Raw genomic sequence first — 24,207 nt, forward strand, 5'->3', positions numbered from 1 at the left:
TTCTCTGATACCAAAACCAGATAATAAAAACATCACAAAAAAAGAACTACAGGTCAATCTGTCTGATGAACATTGATGCAAAAAAAGTTCAATAAAATACTAGGAAACCAAATCCAACACTATGTTTAAAAAATCATTCACCACAATCAAGTGGTATTTATTACTGGGTTGCAAGGGTGATTCAGTATGCACAAATAAATCAACATGATACACCACATTAATGAAAGAAAGGAAAAGAACCATATGATCCTTGCAATAGATGCATTTGACAAAGTATGTCCTTTAATGATAAAAACCCTCAACAAAGTATGTTTAGAGGAAACATACCTCAACATAATAAAGCCCATATGTGAAAAACCCACAGATAATATCATCCTAAATGGGGAAAAACAGAGCTTTTCCTCTATGGTCAGTAACAAAACAAGGACATCCACTCTCACGACTTTTATTAACTGGAAGTCCTAGCCACAGCAATCAGACAACAAGGAGAGATAAAAGGGATATAAATCAGCAAGGAAAAAGTAAAACCTTTGCTATTTGAAAATGACATAATACTATAGAGAGAGAATCCAAAAGACTCCACAAAAACCTTCTAGAACTGATAAACAAATTCAATTAAGTTACAGGATACAAAATCAATACACCAATAATGAAGCAGCAGAAAGAGAAATCAAGGAATCAATCCCATTTACAACTGCACCTAAACCCGTAAGATAATCTAGGAATAAACGTAACCAAAGAAGTGAAAGACCTATACTCTGAAAACTACAAAACACTATGAAAGAAAGATGGCACAAAGAAATGGAAAGACATTCCATGTTCATTGACTAGAAAAACAAATATTGTTAAAATGTCTATACTACCCAAAGCAATCTACATGTTTAATGCCATCCCTATCAAAATACAACAGCATTTTTCACAGAGCTAGAACAAACAATCCTATCATTTGTATGGAACCACGAAAGACCCCAAATAGCCAAAGCAATCTTGAAAAAGAAGAACAAAACTGGAGGTATCACAACCCCAGATTTCAAGATATATTACAAGTCTGTAGTAAAACAGTATGGTACTGGAATAAAAATAGACACATAGATCAATGGAACAGAATAGAAAACTCAGAAATGAACCCACAAGTATATGGTCAATTCATCTTTGACAATGGAGGAAAGAATATGCAATGAGAAAAAAATCTCTTCAACAAATGATGCTGGGAAAACTGGACAGCAACATGCAGAAGAATGAAACTGAACCACTTCCTTACACCATTCACAAAAATAAATTCAAAATGGATGAAAGACCTAAATGTGAGACCTGAAACCATAAAAATCCTAGAAGAGAACACAAGCCATATCCCCTTTGATATTGATAGTAGCAGTGTGTTTCTAGAAATGTCTCCTGAGGCACAGAGAACAAAAGTAAAAATAAACTTCCACCACCACCACCCCCTTTAAAAGAAATTTTCCCCCCAGGGTTACTACAACTGAGCAAATCAAAACACACCTGGTGGAGGATCCAAACCACCACTACAAGTAGGGAGATAAAGCAACCAGAGTCACAACAACAGAGAGCAGTTAACACACTCCAAAAACACCTCCTCAAGGGCCAGGCCCTGGACAGTGGATGACCCCTCTTTAATATAGTAGTGCTCGCAGGTGTAGGACATATAACAAGGTCTTAAAACACATAAGGGGCAGAAAACTATCTAAAATGATGAAACAGAAGAATTCTCCTCAAAAGAAATTCCAGGAAGAAATGACAGGTAAAGAATTGTTCAAAACAGATATAAACAATATATCTGATCAAAAATTTAGAATAATAGTCATAAGATTAATCACTGGGCTTGAACAAAGCATAGAAGACAGCAGAGAATCTATTGCTACAGAGATCAAGGAACTAAAAAATAGTCATGACGAATTAAGAAATGTTGTAAATGAGGTGCAAAATAAACTAGATGCAGTGACAGTGATGATGGAAGAGGCAGAAGGGAGATTAAGTGAAATAGAAGATAAAATTATGGAAAATGATGAAGCTGAGAAAAAGAGATAAAAAAAATACTAGACCAACAGGGGAGAACTAGAGAACTAGTGATTCAATGAAACATAATAATATCTGTATCATAGGAGTTCCAGAAGAAGAAGAGAGGCTATGGAACAAGAAAAAGTTTGGAAAACCTCCAAATGCATTGAAGTTAAAGAACATGCTGCTAAAGAAAGAATGGGTCAACCAGACAATTAAAGAAGAAATTTCAATATATATAGAAGCAAATGAAAATGAAAAAATGACAGTCCAAATCCTTTGGTATGCAGAAAAGGCAGTCCTAAGAGAAAAACACATTGCAATCCAGGCCTATCTCAAGAAACAAGAAGAGTCCCAAATACAAAATCTAACAGCGCACCTAAAGGAACTAGAAGCAGAACAGCAAATTAACCCCAAGGCCAGCAGAGGAATACAAATAACAAATATTAGAACAGAAATAAACAATATAGAATCAAAAAAACACAAAAAAACAAAAAACAGTAGAACAGGTCAATGAAACTAAGAGCTGGTTTTTTGAAAAACTAAACAAAATTGGATAATTCCCTAGCCAGACTTCTCAAAAAGAAAAAAGAAAGGCCCCAAATAGATAGAATCACGAATGAAACAGGAGAGATCACAACAAGCACCACAGAATAACAAACAATTATCAGAGAATACTATGAAAAATTATATGCCAACAAACTGGACAACCTGGAAGAAATGGACAAATTCCTAAACATCCACACACTACCAAAACTCAAAAAGGAAGAAATTGAAAATTTGAACAGACCCATACCTAGTGAAGAAATTGAATCAGTCATCCAAAATCTCCCAACAAATAAGAGTCCTGGGCCAGATGGCTTCCCAGGGGAATTCTACCAGACATTTAAAACAGAGTTAATACCTATCCTTCTTAAGCTGTTCCAAAAAATAGAAACTGAAGGAAAGCTTCTGGATTCATTCAAAGAAGCCAGCATTACTTTGATTCCCAAACCAGACAGGGACCCCACAAAAAAGGAGAATTACAGGCCAATACCTCTGAGGAACATGGATGCAAAAAATCTCAACAAGATACTAGCAAATCACATTCAACAGTATATTAAAAGAATTATCCACCATGATCAAGTCATTCGCCATGATCAGAGTCATTCCTGGGCTGCAGGGTTGTTTCAGTATTCGCAAACCAACCCATGTGATACATCACATTAATAAAAGAAAGGATAAGATCCTGTCAATAGATGGAGAAAAAGCATTTGACAAAATATAGCATCCTTTCTTAATAAAAACCTCAAGAAAGTCAGGATAGAAGGAACATATCTAAACATCATAAAAGTCATGTATGAAAAGCCCACAGCTAATATCATCCTCAATGGGGAAAAATTGAGCGCTTTCCCCCCTGAGATCAGGAACACGACAGGGATGTCCACTCTCACCACTGTTGTTTAACATAGTGTTGGAAGTCCTAGCCTCAGCAATCAGACAACAAAATGAAATAAAAGCATCAAAAGTGGCAAAGAAGAAGTCAGACTTTCACTTTTCACAGATGACATGATACGCTACATGGAAAACCCAATAGATTCCACCAAAAATCTGCTATAATTGATACATGAATTCAGCAAAGCCGCAGGATACAAACTCAATGTACAGAAATTGGTTCCATTTCTATACACCAATAATGAAGCAACAGGAAAAGAAATCAAGAAATGGATCCCATTCACAATTGCACCAAGAATCATAAAATACCTAGGAATAAACCTAACCAAAGACGTAAAAGACCTGTATGCTGAAAACTATAGAAAACTTATGAAGGAAATTCCACAAAGAAATGGAAAAACATTCCATGCTCATGGATTGGAAGAAAAAATATTGTTAAAATGTCAATACTACCCAAAGCAATCTACACATTCAATGCAATCCCAACCAAAATGACACCAGCATTCTTCTCAAAGCTAGAACAAACAATCCTAAAATTGGTATGGAAACACAAAAGACCCCAAATAGCCAAAGTTATGTTGAAAAAGAAAACCAAAGCAGGAAGCATCACAATCCCAGACTTTAGCCTCTACTACAAAGCTGTAATCATCAAGACAGCATGGTATTGGCACAAAAACAGACACATAGATCACTGGAATAGTATAGAGAACCCAGAAATGGACCCACAAATGTGTGGCTGACTAATCTTTGACAAAGCAGGAAAGAGTATCCAATGGAAAAAAAAATACAGGCTCTTTAGCAAATGGTGCTGTGGAGAACTGGACAGCAACATGTAGAAGAATGAAACTAGGCCACTTTCTTACACATACACAAAAACAAACTCAAAATGGATGAAAGACCTAAATGTGAGACAGGAAACCATCAAAACCCTAGAGGAGAAAACAGGCAACAACCTCTTTGACCTCAGTGGCAGCAATTTCTTGCTTGACCCATCTCCAAAGGCAAGGGAATTAAAAGCAAAAATGAACTATTGGGACCTCATCAAGATAAAAAGCTTCTGCACAGCAAAGGAAACAATCAACAAAACTAAAAGGCAGCTGACAGAATAGAAGAAGATATTTGCAAATGACATATAAAGGGTTAGTATCAAAAATCTATAAAGAACTTACCAAACTCAACACCTGAAAAACAAATAATCCAGTGAAGAAATGGGCAGAAGATATGAATAGACATTTTTTCCAAAGAAGACATCCAGATGGCCAGCAGAAACATGAAAAGATGCTCAACATCACTCATCATCAGGGAAATACAAATCAAAGCCACACTGAGATACACCTCACACCAGTCAGAGTGGCTAAATTAACAACTCAGGAAACAACAGATTCTGGCAAGGATGTGGAGAAATGGGAACCCTCCTGCACTGTTGGTGGGAATACAAACTTGTGCAGCCACTCTGGAAAACAGTGTGGAGGCTCCTCAAAAAATTAAAAATAAACTACCCCACAACCCAGCAATAGCACTACTAGGAATTCATCCAAAGGAGACAGGAGTGTTGATTCATAGGGGCATATGTACCACAATGTGTATAGCAGCGCTTTCGACAATAGCCAAATTATGGAAAGAACCTAAATGTCCACCAACTGGTGAACGGATAAAGAAGATGTGGTTTATATATACAATGGAATACTGCTTGGCAATGAGAAAGAATGAAATCCTGCCATTTGCAGCAACATGGATGGAACTGGAGGGTATTATGCTAAGTGAAATAAGTCAGGCAGAGAAAGACAGATATCATATGTTTTCACTCATATGTGGAACTTGAGAAATTTAACAGAAGACCATGGGGGAAGAGAAGGGGAAAAAATAGTTACAAATACAGAAGGAAGGAAGCAAACCATAAGAGACTCTTAAATACAGAGAATAATCTGAGGGTTGATGGCAGGGGGCTGGGGTCAAGGGAGAGGGGAGTATGGGTGATGGGCACTGAGGAGGGCACTTGTTGGGATGGGCACTGGGTGTTGTATGTAAGTGATGAATCACAGGAATCTACCCGCAAAACCAAGAGCACACTATATAACTGTATGTTAGCTAACTTGGCAATACATTTTATTTTATTTTAAAAAAATGGGAAGAAGACATGAATAGACATTTTTCCAAAGAAGACATCAAGATGGCTAACAGACACATGAAAAAAATGCTCAACATCACTCATCATCAGGGAAATACAAATCAAAACCATAATGTGATGTCACATCACACCTATCCAAATGACTAAAATCAACAACACAAGAAACAACAGGTGTGGGCAAGGATGATACTGCAAACTGGTGCAGCAACTGTGGAAAATAGTATGGAAGTTCCTCAAAAAGATAAAAATATAAGTACCATACAATCCAGCATCACTAGGTGGTTACTCAAAGAGTACAAAAATACTAATTCAAAGGGATTTATGCATGCCAGTGTTTATAGCAGCATTATCTACAATAGCCAAATTACGGAAACAACTCAAGTGTCCATCAGTTGATGAATGGATAAAGAAGAGGTGGTGTGTATACACAATACCATAAAAAAAGAAGGAAATCTTCCCATTTGCAATGGTATGGATGGAGCTAGAGAAAGTCACTCAGAGCAAGACAAATACAATGTGATTTCACTCATATGTGGAATCTAAGAAATAAAACAAATAAGCAAAGGGACAAAAAAGAGAAAGAGAGGCAAACCAAGAAACATATTCTTAACTATAGAGAACACATTGATAGTTAGGTTGCCAGAAGGGAGGTGGGTGGGGGGAATGGGTGAAACGGGTGATGGGGATTAAGGAGTGCACATGTTGTGATGAGTACCAGGTGTTGTAAGGAATTGTTGAATCCCTATACTGTACACCTGAAACTAATATAACACTGTATGTTAAATAACTTTAATGTAAATAAAAACTTTAACAATGGTATTGGTGATGGATATATGGAGATTATTATACTATTCAATATTTCTACAATAAACAATTGCAATGGTTAAATTAAAAAAATAAAAGCAACATATGGAAATGAGTAGCATTTCTGTACACTAACAACAATATATGTGCAAAAGAAATAGAGAAATGAATGTCACTTACAATAGTGTCAAAAACAATATAATACTTAGGAATATACTTAACCAAGGAGGTGAAATATCTGTACACTGAAAACTATTAAGACATTGATGAAAGAAGCTGAGGACACAAATAAATGGAAAGATATCCTGTGTTCAAGGATCAGAATAATTAATACTGTTAAGATATCCATATTGCCCCAAACCATCTATAGATTCAATGCAACCCCTATCAAAATTCCAATGGCATTTTTTACAGAATTGGATAAAATGATCCCAAAATTTGTATGGAACCTCAAAAGACCTCCAAATGTCCAGATTAGTCTTGAGGGAAAAAAACAAAGCTGGAGGCATCACACACCCTAATTTCAAACTATATTACAAAGCTATAGTAATCAAACACCATGGTATTGGCATAATACCATAAATCAATGGAACAGAATCAAAATCCCAGAAACAGACTCATGCATATTAAGTTAAAAATATTTGACATGGAGCCAAGAATACTCAATAGGGAAAGGACAGTCTTCATCAAATAGAGCTGGGAAAACTGGATAACTACATGCAGAAAAGTGAAACTGGACCACTCCCTGCTACCCCTCACAAAAATTAACTTGAAAGGGACTAAAGACTAAACATAACATGTACTACCATAAAATTCCCAAAAAAGAGGAAAAACTCCCTGACATAGATCTTGGCAACTATTTATAATTTATATACACATGACACCAAAAGCAATAATTAAGTGGGACTCAAAAGCTTATGCACAGCAAGTGAAACAGTTGCAAAACAAAATGGAAACCTACAGACAAAATATACAACTCAGTAGCAGAAAAGCAAACAATCTGATTTAAAAATGGGGAGGGGATCTGAAAAGACATTTTTTCCAAAGATGTCCAAATGTCCAATAGGTACAGGAAAAGATCCTCAACATCACTTATCAGGGAAATGCAAATCAAAACCACAATGAGATACCACCTCATATCTGTTTTAATGACTATTTTTTAAGGGAGATAACAAGTGTCAGTAAGGATGTGGAGAAAAGGAAATGCTTAGGCACAGCTGGTAGGAATGTAAATTGATGCGCCACTATTAAAAAACAGTATGGAGTTTCCTCAAAAAATTAAAAATATAACTAGGATATGACGGAGCAATTCCACTTCTGGGTATATACCCAAAGGAAATAAAACCAGTATATCGAAGAGATATCTACACTCCCATATACTGCACCATTATTCACAATAGCTAGGGCATGGAAACAAACTAAGTGTCCATTAACAGATCAATGATAAAGAAAATGTTATACACACACACAAACACACAGTGAAATACTAATCATATAAAAAAGGAAATCCTTCCATTTGCAACGTGGATGGAAATTTAGGGCATTATCTGAAGTGAAATAAACCGGACAGAGAAAGACAAATAATGTATGATTTCACTTATATGTGGAATCTAATAAAGTCAAACTCATAGAAACAAGAGAGGATGATTCCTAACGGCTGGGGTGCGGGGGAAATGGGGATGAGTAATTTCTGGCAATGTAATGTACAGCATGGTGACTATAGTGAATACTGCATTACATACTCGAAAGTGGCTAAGAGACTGGATCTTAAATGTTCTCACCACACGAAAAAGCTATGTGAGATAATTGATATATTAACTAACCTTATAGTAGTAATCATTTAGCAATGTATGTGCATCAAATCATCATTGCACACCTTAAATTTACACAGTGCTACATGTCAAGTACATCATGATAAAGCTGGAAAAAATGTGAATAAAAATAGGAATTTATATAAGAAAAAAGGAATTAGAAAGTTATCATTTTGCAGATATCAGACTGAACAATTGGGCTGGGTAAGAAACATGAGTAAATGCTAAGTATACTGGATGAATCTTGGAGGAGTAAATCAATACCTTATGCCTTCTAACATGATGAACTTAGAATACAGAATCATTTCTATGGTATCCTTGAAAAAAGTTACTCAAATCTAGTCATGAATAAACATCAGACAAAAACAGTCTGAGAGATTCTACAAAATAACTGGTCTGTACTCTTCATTAAAAATGTCATTCAGGGGCGCCTGGGTGGCGCAGTCGGTTAAGCGTCCGACTTCAGCCAGGTCACGATCTCGCGGTCCGTGAGTTCGAGCCCCGCATCAGGCTCTGGGCTGATGGCTCGGAGCCTGGAGCCTGTTTCCGATTCTGTGTCTCCCTCTCTCTCTGCCCCTCCCCCGTTCATGCTCTGTCTCTCTCTGTCCCCAAAATAAATAAACGTTGAAAAAAAAATTTTTTTTTAAAAATGTCATTCAGGGGGCATCTGGGTGACTCAGTAGGTTGATGGTCTGACTCTTGGTTTCAGCTCAGGCCATGATCTTATGGTTTGTGGGATCAAGTCCCACATTGGGCTCTGTGCTGACAGCATGGAGCCTGCTTGGGATTCTCTCTCCCTCTCTCTCTCTGCCCCTTCCTTGCTTCTCTCTCTCTCTCTCCCAAAATAAATAACCACTTTAAAAAATGTCATAAAGTACATAAAAACTACATCACATAAAAAGACAAGAGTTGTAGTAGATAAAAGGAGACATGATAACTGAATGTAGTACATGATCTAAGATTTTCTTTAGCAATAAAGTATGTTATTTGAACAAATGGCAAAACTTGAATAAGGTCTGTGGATTGGATAATATTGGATCAATATTAATTCCTGCTTTGGTAGTTATGTTGTGGTTATATAGAATGTCCTTTTTTAAGGAAACACAAACTGAAGAATTTGGGATAAAGAGGAGTCATGTCTACAATTTACTGTCAAAAATTTTTTTAACACTAAAAAAAATTTTTTTAAAGGGGCACCTGGGTAGCTCAGTTGGTTAAGCATCTAACTTGGGCTCAGGTCATGATCTCACAGTTTGTGAGTTTGAGCCCCACATTGGGCTCTGTGCTGACAGCTCAGAACCCGGAGCCTGCTTCCTTTCTATCTGCTCCTCCTCTGCTCACACTCTGTCTCTCTCAAAAATAAATAAACATTAAAAAAATAATAAATAAATAAATAAATAAATAAATAAATAAATAAATAAATAACTTTTAAAAAAGTGATATGTTTATGTGGGGAGAGGGTTGAAGTACATGTAGTTAAACGTTAACATTTGGGAAATCTAGGTGAAGAATACATGGGAATTTTAAGATGTTCTTTCAAATTTTCTTTCAGTCTGAAATTATGTCAAAATAAAAATTTTAAAGAAAAAAAGTATAGCTGAATTATCACAAGCAAAATCGACAGAGAAATGACAGATTAGAAAGAAACATGCAAGGCATACAACAAAGGAATCCTGTCCGAAATATATAAAATCAACAAAAAAAGAAGATAATAGGCAAAGAAAATATGCAGGCTGTTCACAGTAAAATAAATAAAAATGGCTTCTAAACACACACACACACACACACACACACACACACACACGCAAGAACCCCACCACGTTCATATTAAAATATGGTTAAGGGATGCGTGGATGGTGCAGTTGGTTAATTGTCAGACTCTTGATCTTGGCTCAGGTCATGATCTCACAGTTTGTGAGTTCGAGCTCTGCACTGGGCTCTGGGCTAACAGCACAGTACCTGCTTGGGATTCTGTCTCTCTTTCTCTTTGCCCCTCCCCAGCCTATTCTCTCTCTCTCTCTCTCTCTCTCTCTCTCTCTCTCTCTCTCAAAATAAATAAACTTAAAATATGGTTAAAATATGTACATAGTTACCTTTTTCTCATTGCAGACTCAGAAAAAATTTGACAATCCTTTAACTTCTATAAAGTTAAAATATCCCCAACCCCAAAATCTATGTAAAAAGTATACTGTATACTTTCTGACATGTAAAAACATTAGCTACAAACAAATGCCCATCAAAATGTGATAGGGTGGGGCGCCTGGCTGGCTCAGTCAGGAGAGCACGTGACTCTTGATCTCAGGGTCCTGAGTTTGAGACCCATATTGGGTGTGGTGATCATTTTTTTTAATATGAAAAAAATGTGATGGAGTAAATAATAATGGTACATCCATTATCAATGTATATATAGAATATATACAAATAACATTTAAAAATAAGTGATACAGATACGTGTACTAATATCCAGAGTAATTAGCCAGCCATGCTGATTTTCTGCTTAAATTCCAAAGATTAAAATTGGCAGAGGAATGTGGGGATTGCATTTACTGCATATTCTCTCGTAATGTTTTAAATATTTTAAGCAAGTGCATATATTATCAGTAATAGATGAACTATATTTTCTCATAGAACTAAATGATATAGCTGTTGTTTTAACAGAATCTATTAATTCTGCAACTGAAATCTATTAATTCTTTCTTTCCAATGTTGATATCAATATTTGCATTTTCTCATCTTATTTCATATGCCATATTTTCTAATACTATGTTAAACAATAATGGCACCAGTTGAAAAACCTAATTGCTGATTTTTAAAAGTTTATTTATTTTGAGAGAGAGAGTGTGAGTGGGAGGGGCAGAGAAAGGGAGAAAGAGAATCCCAAGCAGGCTCTGCTCTGTCAGAGAAGCCCGACACAGGGCTCAAAATCCCAAACTGTGAAATCATTGACATGAACCAAAATCAAGAGTCAGACACACTTAACTGACTGAGCCACCCAGGAGCCCCCTAACTACTGATTTTAATTCAACTATTTATTTCTACTTAAAATAATTTGTTGTTGCTATTAGCAAAATAACTACATTTGAGTAGTTTCTAACCATGTCTATTTTATTAGTAAAGAATGATGAATTGATCAAATACTTTTCAGTAAATATTGACATTAAACCTATTGTCTTATGTATTTATTTTTTAATTTTTAAGTTTATTTATGAGAGAGACAGAGACAGCATGAATGGGGGAGGGACAGGTAGTGAGGGAGAGAGAAAATTTCAAGCAGGCTCTGCACTGTCAACACAGAGCTCGATGTGGGGCTTGAACTCATGAAACCTGGATATCATGACCTGAGCTGAAACCAAGAGTTGGAGGCTTAACCGACTGAGCCACCCAGGAGCCGCTACTTTCTCTTTTTTTAAATGTTTATTTTTGAGAAAGAGCAAGAGCAGAGAAGGGCAGAAAGAGAGGGAGACAGGATTGGAAGCAGGCTCTGTGTGGGGCTCAGGAACTGTGAGACCATGACCTGAGCGGAAGTCAGAGGTTTAACTGACTGAGCCACCCAGGCGCCCTGCCTTTCTCTTTTAACTTAGGTTATTCTCACTGATATCCCATCACTTTTGAATTTCAGGATTAAAATCATTACTAGTTTTTATTTTATATACTGCAAGATTCATTCTATGTGCTAAAATGTTACGAGTGTTGCATCTATGGTCGTAAGCTACAAGAGTTAATAAATAATTCCTTATATTTGCATTATATTTATTATGATGGCTTTATAGTGATGGCGTATTTTTAAATTTCAATGAAGCAATGAAAAGAAATAAAAATATATTGGGAAATGCTACCTCTAGGACTTGGAATAACTTGAATTAATAAAATTATCTGGTCTCTAAACATACCAAAGTCAGATATGAATCCAACTTTTCATGTTGTTTTTTAAAAATCAACTTTATTGATATAATTTACATACAACAAACGGCATCAATTTAGTGTTCAATGCATTTGACAGTTGTGTACATTAGCAAAACCATCAACACAATAAAAATACAAAACATTTTCATTATCCTAAAAACATTCCTTGTTCCCCTTTGATGACCATCCCTCCCTTCACCCCCGGCCCCAGGCAACCACCAATCTGATTTTTGTCACTTTCTGTTAGTCTGCATTTCCAGAATTTCATATAAATGCAATTATTCAGTATGTTATACCTTTATGTATGGCTTCTTTTACCCAAAATGACTTCAATTTATCTGTGCTGTTGCACATGTCAGTAGTCATTGCTCCTTACTGCTGCATAGCACTGTAGTAGTCATTTATGGATATGCAACATTTTGGATATTTATTCACTTGATGATGGACATGTGAGTTATTTTCAGTTTGAGGCTATTCTGAATAAAACTATCCACAATCAAGTATAAGTCTGTATGGGACATAAGTTGTTGGTGCTTTTGGGTTAAATATGGGGAGTGGAATGACTAGGTTGTAATGGTAGCTGTATGTTTTAACTGCTTAAGAACTTGAAAACTGTTTTTCAAAGTGTTTCTGTCATTTCAAATTTCCACTTGCCACAAATGAGTTCCAGTTTCTGCACAACTTCCAACATGTGATGCTGCCAATCATTTTGATTTTAGTCATTGTAATGAGTGTATAGAGGTATCATTGTGATTTTAATTTGTATTTCCTTAATGGCTAATGTTGAAAATGCTTTCTTGTCCTTCTTGGCCACATCACATCTTCTTTCATGAACCTTTGAATTTGTTGCAATTTTTTAATTAGATTATTTGCTTTCTTATAATTGGGTTGTAAATGTCCTTAAATTTTCAGGATACAAATCTTTTGTCAGATATCTATTGCAAATATTCTCTCCCATTCTGTATCTTGCCTTTTCATTTTGTTAGTAGTGCTTTTCAAAGGATGAGTTATTAATTTTGAAAAGTCAAATTTATCTTTTTTTTTCTTTTATAGTTCATTATTTATGTGTCCTATTTAAGAAATCTTTTCCTAATGTCCTGGTATATTTAAAAAAATTTTTTAATGTTTCTTTATTTTTGAGGGACAGAGACAGAGCATGAGCTGTGGAGGGGCAGAGGGAGAGGAGACACAGAATCTGAAACAGGCTCCAGGCTCTGAGCTGTCAGCACAGAGCCTGATGCGGGGCTCGAACTCACAGACTGCAAGATCGTGACCTGAGCCGAAGTCAGACGCCCAACCAACTGAGCCACCTAGGTGCCCCTGTCCTGGTATATTTTAAATGGTTGCTCTGTATAATGATATTTAGCATCTATGGTAAGGTTATCAACTTTTTTCATTTCCTTTTTGATTTGGATCAATTCCCTCTTGCCAGGAAATCATTCATTTACTCTAGGTAGTATTCTCTCTCTTGATCCTATTAATGGATACAATATCAATTGTGCTTCTTCTTACTCATTACAAATCTTATGTATATTTGCTATCTCTTTACCTTATTTAAACTTATGTGGGGGATCTACTGGGGTTTTAAAATATTTTTCTACTTTAAAAGAAAAAGGATGGATTACTTTATACATCTTGATGCCTGAATAAATTTAGGCACGCTTTCAGATACAAGAGAAACCTAGAATAGAATGGCTTATGTAAAATCTGCTTATTTCTATCACCTAGCAAAAGTCTGGAGTTAACTTGCTATTAGTGTTGACTAAATATTGTCACGACCAGTGTCTCTGATTCTTTCCCCTAGGATTGAGAGAAGGTTGCCATGCCACTGCCCCAGGCATCATGTGCAAGGCCAGAAGGTGGGTAAATTAATGGCAGCAGCTAAATCTGTCCCTTTTTAGGAAAGCAAAGGTTTTCCCGGAACACACCTATCAGTGTTTTGCTTTTCCTGGCCTGAGTCAGTCACCGGGCAAACTAACAGCTTCAAAAGATGCTAACAAAGTAAGCAATAAGGGAAGAGGATTGGAATTGCTTAGCGAACGCAACACTGTCTAAAAGTGTGAAAGTGGCTATCCATGCCCAAGAAACAAATAATCACTTTTCCTAAAGATACACAACATATACCAAAAAAGACACTTAAACATCTTCTAATATGTGAAGCTTAACTAAGACTAGAAACTCAGAAACTATAATAGACAGACATATTTAAACATGTAAAAAATAAAATTACGTGAATGAGAAAATATATACAAAGTCAAGAGTCAAGCAATAGTTTTCTTAAGTTATTACCATTGACATACAAAAAGCTGTTACAAATTGACAATCCAAAAAAATAAATAAATAAATGGTATAAAAAGGTAACTCACAAAAGAGCAAGGTATATGGCCAAGAAACACTTAAAGAGGTACATTAATATGTAAATTAAAAGTAGTTATCACTGTGAAATCAGAAAACTTCTCCAAGTTAAAAAGTAACCACTATTTTTAGTATAGGGGAATCCGTTTTATACACTAATGTTGGAAATATGAAATGCAAGTCTTACTCCACAGAGATCTGGCAATTTCTTTAAATAAGAAAACACAGATGGGGCGCCTGGGTGGCTCAGTCGGTTGAGCATCCGACTTTGGCTCAAGTCATGATCTTGCTGCAGTTCATGAGTTTGAGCCCCGCTTCAGGCTCTGTGCTAACAGCTTAGAGCCTGGAGCCTGCTTTGGATTCTGTGTCTCCCTGTCTCTCTTCTCCTCCCTGGCTCACACTGTCTCTCTTTCAAAAATAATAAACATTTTTTAAAAATTAAAAAAAAAACCACACTCATACGTGTGCACATATATTAATGGTCTATATGACCAAGTAAAAAGAAAACTATGAAGTTGACAACCATTGCTCATATGGTGACAGACTGTTGCAGTGGCTGGAGTTGCTAGAAGAGTGGACAAAGTCCAAAATTCAATAAATAAAACATGTCACATTTACATAGTTTTATGTGTGTCTACACACACGTATGTGTTTCAACATATTTAATTAAAAGAAAGGCTGATGTCTGGTGGGGACACTTCTGTCAATGAGCTGGCATTGTTCTCCACTGGGGTCTTCATTTGGTGGGCTCCTCTCCTGAGTATTGTCTTCTCCTACCTCTATATTATCTCTACCGCCTTGAGGATCCGCTCCTTAGAGGGGAGGCAAAAGTCCTTCTTACTATGGCAGCACCATGTTCACATACTTATGGCCCCTCACTCACTGGGGGAAGACCAGCTGGTCTCCGCCCTGTATGGTGTTGTCATTCCCGTGGTAAACCCCATCATCTGCCCTTGAAAGAATAAGGACATCAGAAAGGCCTTGAAAGTGGTGGCAGAAAAGGTAGCAGCCTTCAAATCTCATTTCCCTTGACTTGTACTGTTTCTTTTTCTATGATGATTAGTAATAGAAAATTACCCTACTGACACAATCTGGTTGTTTCTTGCCAACATTACTAATAAAACTCTAAGAATTAAAATTTCAATGATAAAACAAATGGGGCAAAATGTTAACAATAGATGAATTTGGGTAAAGGGTTACTATATATTGTTTGTACTCTTCCTATTCTTGAAACACTTCTATCTGTTCTATGTTTTAAATGATTTCCACATAAAAAGTTTAAAAAGTTTTTAAAAAGGCAATTATTGGGCTGGCCTATTTGTCCCCACTGGTTTGAGACGCAGGCATGAAATTTAACCAATAAACAAAATGAATTATATTTCTTGTGAAATTTGCTTCTATGGGAATACTTCTTCCTGTAACAAATTTAGTATCCTCCCAGTATGAAGTTTATGGCATTTTAAGAAAATGATGTATTTGGGTGCACCTGGGTGGCTCAGTCGCTTGAGCACCCGACTTCAGCTCAGGTCATGATCTCACGGTTTTTGAGTTTGAGCCCCGCATCGGGCTCTGTGCTCTCAGTTCATAGCCTGGAGCCTGCTTCAGATTCTGTGTCTCCCTCTCTTTCTGCTCCTCCCCCACTCACACTCTGTCTCTCTCTGTCTCTCAAAAAATGAATAAATGTTAAAAAAATTGTTTTTAAAGAAAATGATGTATTTGAAAAGAAAATTTGATGTATTAAGAAATGATTTAATTCTTCTCCATTGTCTATGATGTCCAGTAAGATACAACTCATGGACAAAGACTTTTTGACATACAGCAACTCTGTAGGATAATTTACAATTGGTTCAAACTTACATGAGAAGCCTTTCTCATTTTCAGAAAATACACAATTTCACTCATGCACAAATACTGAATACTGAAAACTGATTTCTGAATGAAGATATTTTCACACAAAGTGCATTAATTTTGTCTACTTCCAGCAGACATTTTATGATGATTTCTACGTGGTTCTTCAAGGAATTGCTTTTATAGGTTTCTCTCTCCAAAATGAGTTTCCGGGAAACAATAAGCTTTTGGCCTGTTATTTCTCTCATGTGTGAATTTGCTGACATTCAGAAAGCTGACTTTTCAGCAGATGATTTTTCTGGTTATTGTACACATAAGGTTTCTCTCCAGCATGAATTCTCTGTTATGTAATGAAGTAATGATTTGTGAAGGAAGCCCTACTCACATTTACTAAGATAGAAAACTACTCTCTCCTATGAATCATCTGATATATAAATGTTGGTTTGAGTTGAAGTTTTCTTACATCTACTGAATCCACAGAATAAGATTCCTTTTAAAAATTAAAGTACACTGCTAATTAAATTTACATTGTAAAACTTTTTAAAAAGTTCTGCTGTAAATACAAATGAACTATATTATAGTTCTGGCATAAAAAGATATGTCTAATTCACACTACTCTCCTTCTTGCACATGCATCCAATCTATACTATCCTTGGAGTTCCATCTAAGTAAATTAGCTCCCCCCATTCCACCCAGAACTGTTCCATCATCCATTCCCCAATTTCCAGTGCCCCTTCAAATATGTGGAGGCCCACAAAAGGAAGTCTTCCTTTCTCCTAGATGTTACCATGTTGACAGAAGGTAACATATCTTCTTTTTTTGGCTTAGTAATGTAGAATTGTTGCATGTATGTATGCATTTATAAAGTTTATTTTGAGAGAGACAGAGAGAGAGAGAGAGAGAGAGAGAGAGAGAGAGAGAGAGAGAGAGAGAGGAGGAAGGACAGAGAGGGAGAGGGAGAGAAGAGAGAATTCCATAGGCTCTGTACCGGCTATGCAGAGCCTGATATGGGGCTCAAGTTCACAAACCATGAGATCATGACCTGAGCCAAAACCAAGAGTTGGATACTAACTGACTGAGCCACCCAGGTGCCCACATTTTTTAAAAATGTGCCTGGGAATAAACAGGTTGAGAATCACTATCTCAATGATCCTTCTAAATTAGTCTTTAAAATCCTTATTTTCAAACCCCTGGGCTCATACACCAGCCTTCATTAACTTAATTTCCTATTCATTACCCAAAGGAAAAAAGCCACACTATTAAAAAAGAAACATGACAGTCTCAATCTCCTTTTGCCAAAGATTGGCAGCTACCATAATAAAATCTGATACCACCACAGCCAGTTTTCTCTTAGGTTTCAAAGTTTACAAAATCTTCAACAAAACAGTAAATGCCTTAACTTTTAGCCACAAAAATAGGGAATGGTGTCACAAATCAGTGCATTTTCACTTTTAAATTAGCTTGGAAAATTCTGGTAATTTAAAAAATGTATTTCTGGACTCCACACTCCTGAGAAAGGAACAGCTATTGGGGTGCCTGGGTGGCTCAGTCTGTTAAGCGTCCAACTTCGGCTCAGGTCATGATCTCATCATTTGTGAGTCTGACCCCACTCAGGCTCTGTGTTGACAGCTGGGAGCCTGCAGCCTGCTTCAGATTCTGTCTCCCTCTCTCTACCCCTGCCCCGCCTCCACTCTGTCTCTCTCAAAAATAAATAAACATTTAAAAAAAAAACTTTAAAAGAAAGGAACAGCTATCTCAGGGCATTGAAAACTTCTGCTAATGATTAGACAGAGCAGGTAGTACAGACAAGTACTTCCTTTGAGAACTAAAAATGGTGGAAGAAAATATAAAATATACTTAATTTTGTGATGGCACTGGAGAGCTACCAAGAAGTGAGAAAATACAGGAATAGGATTAGAGATAAGACATAACCTCTGGAGTCTGGGACTATTAAAAAGAGGTGTTTGCTGGGGTGCCTGGGTGGCGCAGTCGGTTGAGCGTCCGACTTCAGCCAGGTCACGATCTCGCAGTCCGTGAGTTCGAGCCCCGCATCAGGCTCTGGGCTGATGGCTCAGAGCCTGGAGCCTGTTCCCGATTCTGTGTCTCCCTCTCTCTCTGCCCCTCCCCCATTCATGCTCTGTCTCTCTCTGTCCCAAAAATAAATAAACGTTGAAAAAAAAAATTTTTTTTAAAAAGAGGTGTTTGCTAATTTTTAAAGCAAATACCGAAGAAGAGAGGTTAAGACAGTTTTTAACAAATTTATGGACCTAATGGGACAAATCCTAAAATTAAGTTCCTTCACAGAATGAGGCACCTAGAAAATCTCCCCAAGTCCTACATCTGTAGGGTGAAAAACACCAGACAAGCCTTCCCTGGGACTGGAGCCCAGTCTCACACTCTCAGTACAAGACTGGACAAAAACAAGCAGGGGTGCTTATGCTCTTGCCTAGTCCTACCTGTTAGAGTCAAAGGCAAATCTTCTCTGGAAGATGATACCATCCAGACCACCTCAGTGTCTCTGCAGTGCCTAATATATAGTGCCTGGTAGCTGATTTAAAATTACCAGGTATAGGGGAAAACAAGCATTACCAAAATCTGAAACAACGAATGGAAAAAGGTTTACAGATGGGGCAATCTCTAGACAAAGCAGAGGAAGCATGAAGCAGAAGCATACTTTGTATAGATAATAGCAAGAAATTTCCCAAAAGGTAAAGAAAAAAACCACCAAGCTACAGATTAAAAAAAAAAAAAAAAAAAACAGCAAACCCCAAACAAGCACACAGAAAATCACACCTAGGCATGCCACTGTGAACTGCTGGCAGCCGAAGATAAGACAAATTTTGAAGGAGGGAGAGAAAAGGGAAAAAAAGCACATTATCTTCAAAGGTACTTACATTGAAAGCTTATTTTCAAAAAAAAAAAAAGAAAGAAAAGAAAACATATATGGATTAATATAAATGAACATGGACTCAAATGACTGACCACATCAACTACACACAAAATCCAAATGCATGACATTAATACCATGTAAACCAAGAGGGAAATAAAGGAGCTAATGTTCTAGCTCCTCACCTCATCTGGAAAGTGGAGAGGGGACTCATTTATTTTAGCCTTCAATGAGTGAAGTATGCATACAGTATTAACATCTGATGCAGTAAATTTTAAGGCAAAAAAGAACATCAGTAGCAATAAAAACAGACATTTCATAATAATTAAGTTTCAATTAACCAGAAAGAGTATAAAACTCTAAATCTGAATGTATGTAAAAACAAAGACTCAAAATATAAGAAAAAAATGGGTTGATCTACAGGAGAGACAAATTCACAAATATTCTGGAAGATGAAACACTGCTTTTAGAATCTGTTAGAAAAAAAAAGGTTTAAAAAAGTCTGTAAGAATACAGAGGGTCTGCAAACACAATCGGATTAATTTGTAGACACTGGGAGGGGACAGAGAATTACTCTTCCGAAAGTGCAACCCTGTCTTCTTAGAAAACAAACTCAAATGTGAACAGTAGTGTCCCATAGTCACCTGGCACGTAATGGACATGCAGAGAATGTACCAACAAAACTTCCATGGAAGGAAAGAATTCTAGGTTTTGAAACCCATTTTCTTAATTTGTCTCTTTTCCAAACAGAAATTTTAAAAAATATAGACTTCTGTGGATGAGGCTGACAGTCCAAAGTGCTGACCTCTGGATCTGTGACCTGAGTCCCATGGCCTCAGGGCCAGTCCTGAGGTGACAAGTAAGGAGTCTGTGGGGCTGCTGTCTACCTCACTGGTCACTCTGGGGACACAGCTGGGATAACTTTATGCCTCTTGGGTGTGAGTTACCTAGGCCATGGCAGGGAATTAATAAATACAGGAACATATTGGTTAATAACTAAAGAGGCCTATGAATATTCAAGTAGGCCTGTGGTTCTGATGACCAATCTCAAAGTCAAATAAAAAAAGTGTTTATCCAAATTTCCACACACTAATAGATACTATAAATAATAAATAAGAGTGGCTTCTTCCAAAGGGGGGTGAAAAAGTCCTTTCTTTGTGTCTTTAATGTCAATTTTCACAAAAAACCTCTGGCTTCTCTTCATTATAGACCTGAACTGTCTATACTTTTGCCTTAATTTCAGCATCCTTGGACGATGAAAAAATTTTTTTGGCTCTCTGCTCATTAAGAACTTCATTTAGTCAATATCGAGTATTTTTGCTACCCAGGGCGTGAGAAGCTCAACAGCCCTGAACTTATGAAGCTGCTTATCCACAACATGAAACAAGAAAGACTAAGTCCTCTCCTTGCAGATTTGCTATTGTTTCCAGGGGCTTGACAATTCCAGTACCTGTCCGGTAACTAAGTGTGGCCATCACACATCGCTGAAGCTCTTCCTCCCAAGTATCTCCCACAAACGTGTAGCTGGACATCAGCTCTGTAATCCAGACATTCCTACTTCTGACCAGAGGTAAGGTGGCTTTGGCTACCTCCTGCTTCTTAGTCACATGGTAGCCTCTCATTCCTTGGTATCCCCACACCATGATTGTGGCACTGGACATGCTACTTCCCCAGTGTCAGATTTCTGATGTATCCTGAGCTGTGGCCTCCAGTTTAAGGCTTTCTTAAAGTCACTGCCTTTATAGGTCTTTTGTTTAGTATGAATTTTCTGGTGTTTAATAAGATTTGATCTGATAGTGAAGGCTTTTCCACACTCAGCACATATAAATGGTTTCTCTCCTGTGTGAATTCGATGATGCTCATGGAGTTGTGACTTCTTAATGAAGGCCTTCCCACAGTCACTGCATCCATAGGGTTTCTCTCCAGTATGAATTCTCCGATGCCGATTTAAGTGTGATTTCTGGATGAAGGACTTCCCACATTCAGTACAAATATAGGGTTTCTCTCCTGTATGAATCCTCTGATGCATAATTAGTGTTGATTTTCTTGCAAAAGCTTTCCCACATTCGCTGCACTCATAGTGTCTCTCTCCAGTATGAGATTGCTGATGTATATGGAGGCCTGACTTCCGAGTGAAGGCTTTTCCACAGTCACTACATTTATAGGGTTTCTCCCCAGTATGAATTTTCTGGTGCGTAAACAGATTCGATCTGTCAGTGAAGGCCTTTCCACACTCAGCACATCTGTAGGGTTTCTCTCCTGTGTGAATTTGCTGATGCACATGGAGTTGTGACTTCTTAGTAAAGGATTTCCCACAGTCACTGCATTCATAAGGCTTTTCTCCAGTGTGAATTCTCTCATGTGTAATAAAATGTGACTTGTGGAAGAAGGCCTTTCCACATTCAGTGCAAACATAAGGTTTTTCTCCTCTGTGAATTCTCTGATGCATACTTAGTGTTGACTTCTGGATGAAGGCTTTCCCACACTCAGTGCATTCATAATGTCTCTCTCCAGTGTGGCATTTCTGATGTATCCTGAGCCGTGACTTCCAAGTGAATGATTTTCCACAATCACTGCATTTATAGGGTTTCTCTCCAGTATGAATTTTTTGGTGTTTGATGAGATTTGACCTGTCAGTAAAGGCCTTCGCACATTCAGTACATATATAAGGTCTCTCTCCAGTATGAATTTTCTGGTGTATAATGAGATTTGTCTTGTGAGTGAAGACTTTCCCACATTCTGTACATATAAAGGGATTCTCTCCTGTGTGAATTCTCTGATGCACATGGAGTTGTGACTTCTTTATAAAGGATCTTCCACAGTCACTGCATTCGTAAGGTTTCTCTCCAGTATGAATTCTCTCATGTGTAATAAAATGTGACTTCCGTATAAAGGCTTTCCCACATTCAGTACATACATAGGGCTTTTCTCCCGTATGGATTTTCTGATGCATACTTAGTGTTGATTTCCTTGTGAAGGCTTTTCCACATTCAGTACATTCAAAGTGTTTCTCTCCAGTATAATTTTTTTTATGTATATTGAGGTTTGAATTCTGAGAAACATTTTTCCCACATTCACTGTATTCATAGGGTTTTTCTCCAATATGAATTCCCTGGCATCTGAACAGATCTGACTTCTGGATAAAGGCTTTTCCATATTCACTGCATTTACAGTGATTCTCCTCAGTGTGAGTTTCCTCATGACTTGACTTGAGGCAAAAGTCCTCCTCATATTCAGTGCATCTATAGGGTTTCTCTCCTGTAGAAGCCTTCTGAGGTACAGCAAGTTGGGGCTTCTGAGTGAAGACTGTCTCATATTTGCTGCATTCATGCTGTTTCTCCTCAGTATAGATACTTTGATGTGCAAAGAGGTGTGACCCCTGGGTTAAAATTTTTACAGAATCAGAAAATAAATTGAGATTCTTCCCAGTATGAATTTTGTGATGTTGAATGAGAGCTTGCTTATGATTCAGAAGTTTCTTACACTGATTATATTCACAACCATTCATTTCTGTATGAGAATTCATAGGAGTGAAAATATTACCATATCCAATAATCTTATCAAGATTTTCTATTGCATTGTTTCTATAATTACATAAGCTTACAATAGGCTTCAAACTCCTTCCAAATGAGTCATAGTTCTGGAGTCTTTTTCTTGCAGGAACAAGGTATGTGTTTATATGTTCAGTTTTCCCAGTGTCCTTATATTCACAGTCTCTCTCATTAGCTACTGTTTCCTTGTCAACAAAGGCGACATGACTTACACTTTTGTTCTGGTATTCCTCACATCTCTCCGTCTGTTTGTCATCTTGCCACAATTCTTCTAAAATGGAATAATATGGGTCATCTCTTGTAAAGAGATTAATTCTCTCAAACCGTATTGAAACTTCTTCAGACGTTCCCTGCTGTAAAGTTTCAAAACCAATATCCCCATCTAAAAAAGAGGAAAAAATAAAACACACAAAGAAGAGTTAAGAACATAGAAGGGATAACATATACAGGTGATTTAGGGTGAATACAGAGAACTGTGAGAAGCTTATATAAATTTAACAAATATGTATGCAAATATATAAAACATAAATAATACAGGATTTGTAATAGATTTATATGTGGGACAGCAGTAAAATGAACCCTTACAGTACATTTACTAAACAAGCAGTGGCAGCTAGATGTGCCAGGCACTGTCCTAAGTTCTATACTACCTCACGTAATCATCACACCCTTTCGCGCTTGGTGTCACCCTTGTCTTTATTTTACAGACGAGGAAACTGAGCCACAGAAGAGTCAGGTAATTTGCCTAAATTAAATGTTTAGTAATTGGAGAAGATGAGCCTCAAACTGAAGCCATGTCAGCTCCATGTACATTAGCAGAAATACACAGTAAGGTGTCAGAAGGGCAAAGTGACAAACTATGTGGCTTAAAAGAAGCGTATGGGTCTAGCTTCTTATCATCCTCATTATTCTAGTTATCCTTCATCCACTAATCTCCCGCTTTCTCTTTCCCTATTAATCACTGTGCCCTAAACACCAATTTATTTATGCACAGTGAAACTACTGCAGCTTCAGTCACTCTGACTTAGCCAAATGGCAAAAAATATCTATGATTCGATTCTTTGTTCTGGTTTGGGGTGCAGAGATACATGCACTCAACAGGAGGCATATAACAGCAGACAGGGGTGGCTTTCTGAAGCAGGGCCTGAAAGCTGTCAATCAAAACCTGTCCTCTTCCTTTCTTTGGTTTACAAACCCACTGAGAGAAGAATTTGTCATGTGTTAGATAATAGGCAGTAACGTCAGTTGGGATCCATATACCTATGACAGGATAAACGTGGTGTTTTGAACAATGAAATCTATTAGTAGCACCTAAGATGAACTAGTAAAAAAATATGGAGGTAGCACATCCAAGTAAGGTTAGAATAAACTAAAGGCTTGAAGAAATATAGACATGGTTTTGAGTAAGAGGAGGAGGGCATCTAAGTGATATTTTCTAAAAGAGAAAAGTTAGTAAAAAGAGCAGAAAGA

The 24,207-nt window shown here is 37.1% G+C and overlaps 1 protein-coding gene across 6 annotated transcripts in view; it reads right to left on the reverse strand.

Moving 5' to 3' along the window:
- Positions 1–19,379: 19,379 nt before the first annotated feature.
- Positions 19,380–24,207, reverse strand: part of ZNF484 (zinc finger protein 484) — a 31,418-nt gene continuing 26,590 nt past the window's right edge. For all 6 annotated transcript variants that reach the window (XM_045042517.1, XM_011288210.4, XM_019815631.3 and 3 more), the window contains one exon: positions 19,380–23,119. In XM_045042517.1, coding sequence (XP_044898452.1) covers positions 20,805–23,119 — 2,315 coding nt within the window. In that variant the 3' untranslated portion in view covers positions 19,380–20,804. The remainder of the gene's footprint in view (positions 23,120–24,207) is intronic.

The sequence above is a fragment of the Felis catus genome, chromosome D4, assembly GCF_018350175.1.
Source record: "Felis catus isolate Fca126 chromosome D4, F.catus_Fca126_mat1.0, whole genome shotgun sequence".
Classification (NCBI taxonomy): Eukaryota; Metazoa; Chordata; class Mammalia; order Carnivora; family Felidae; genus Felis; species Felis catus.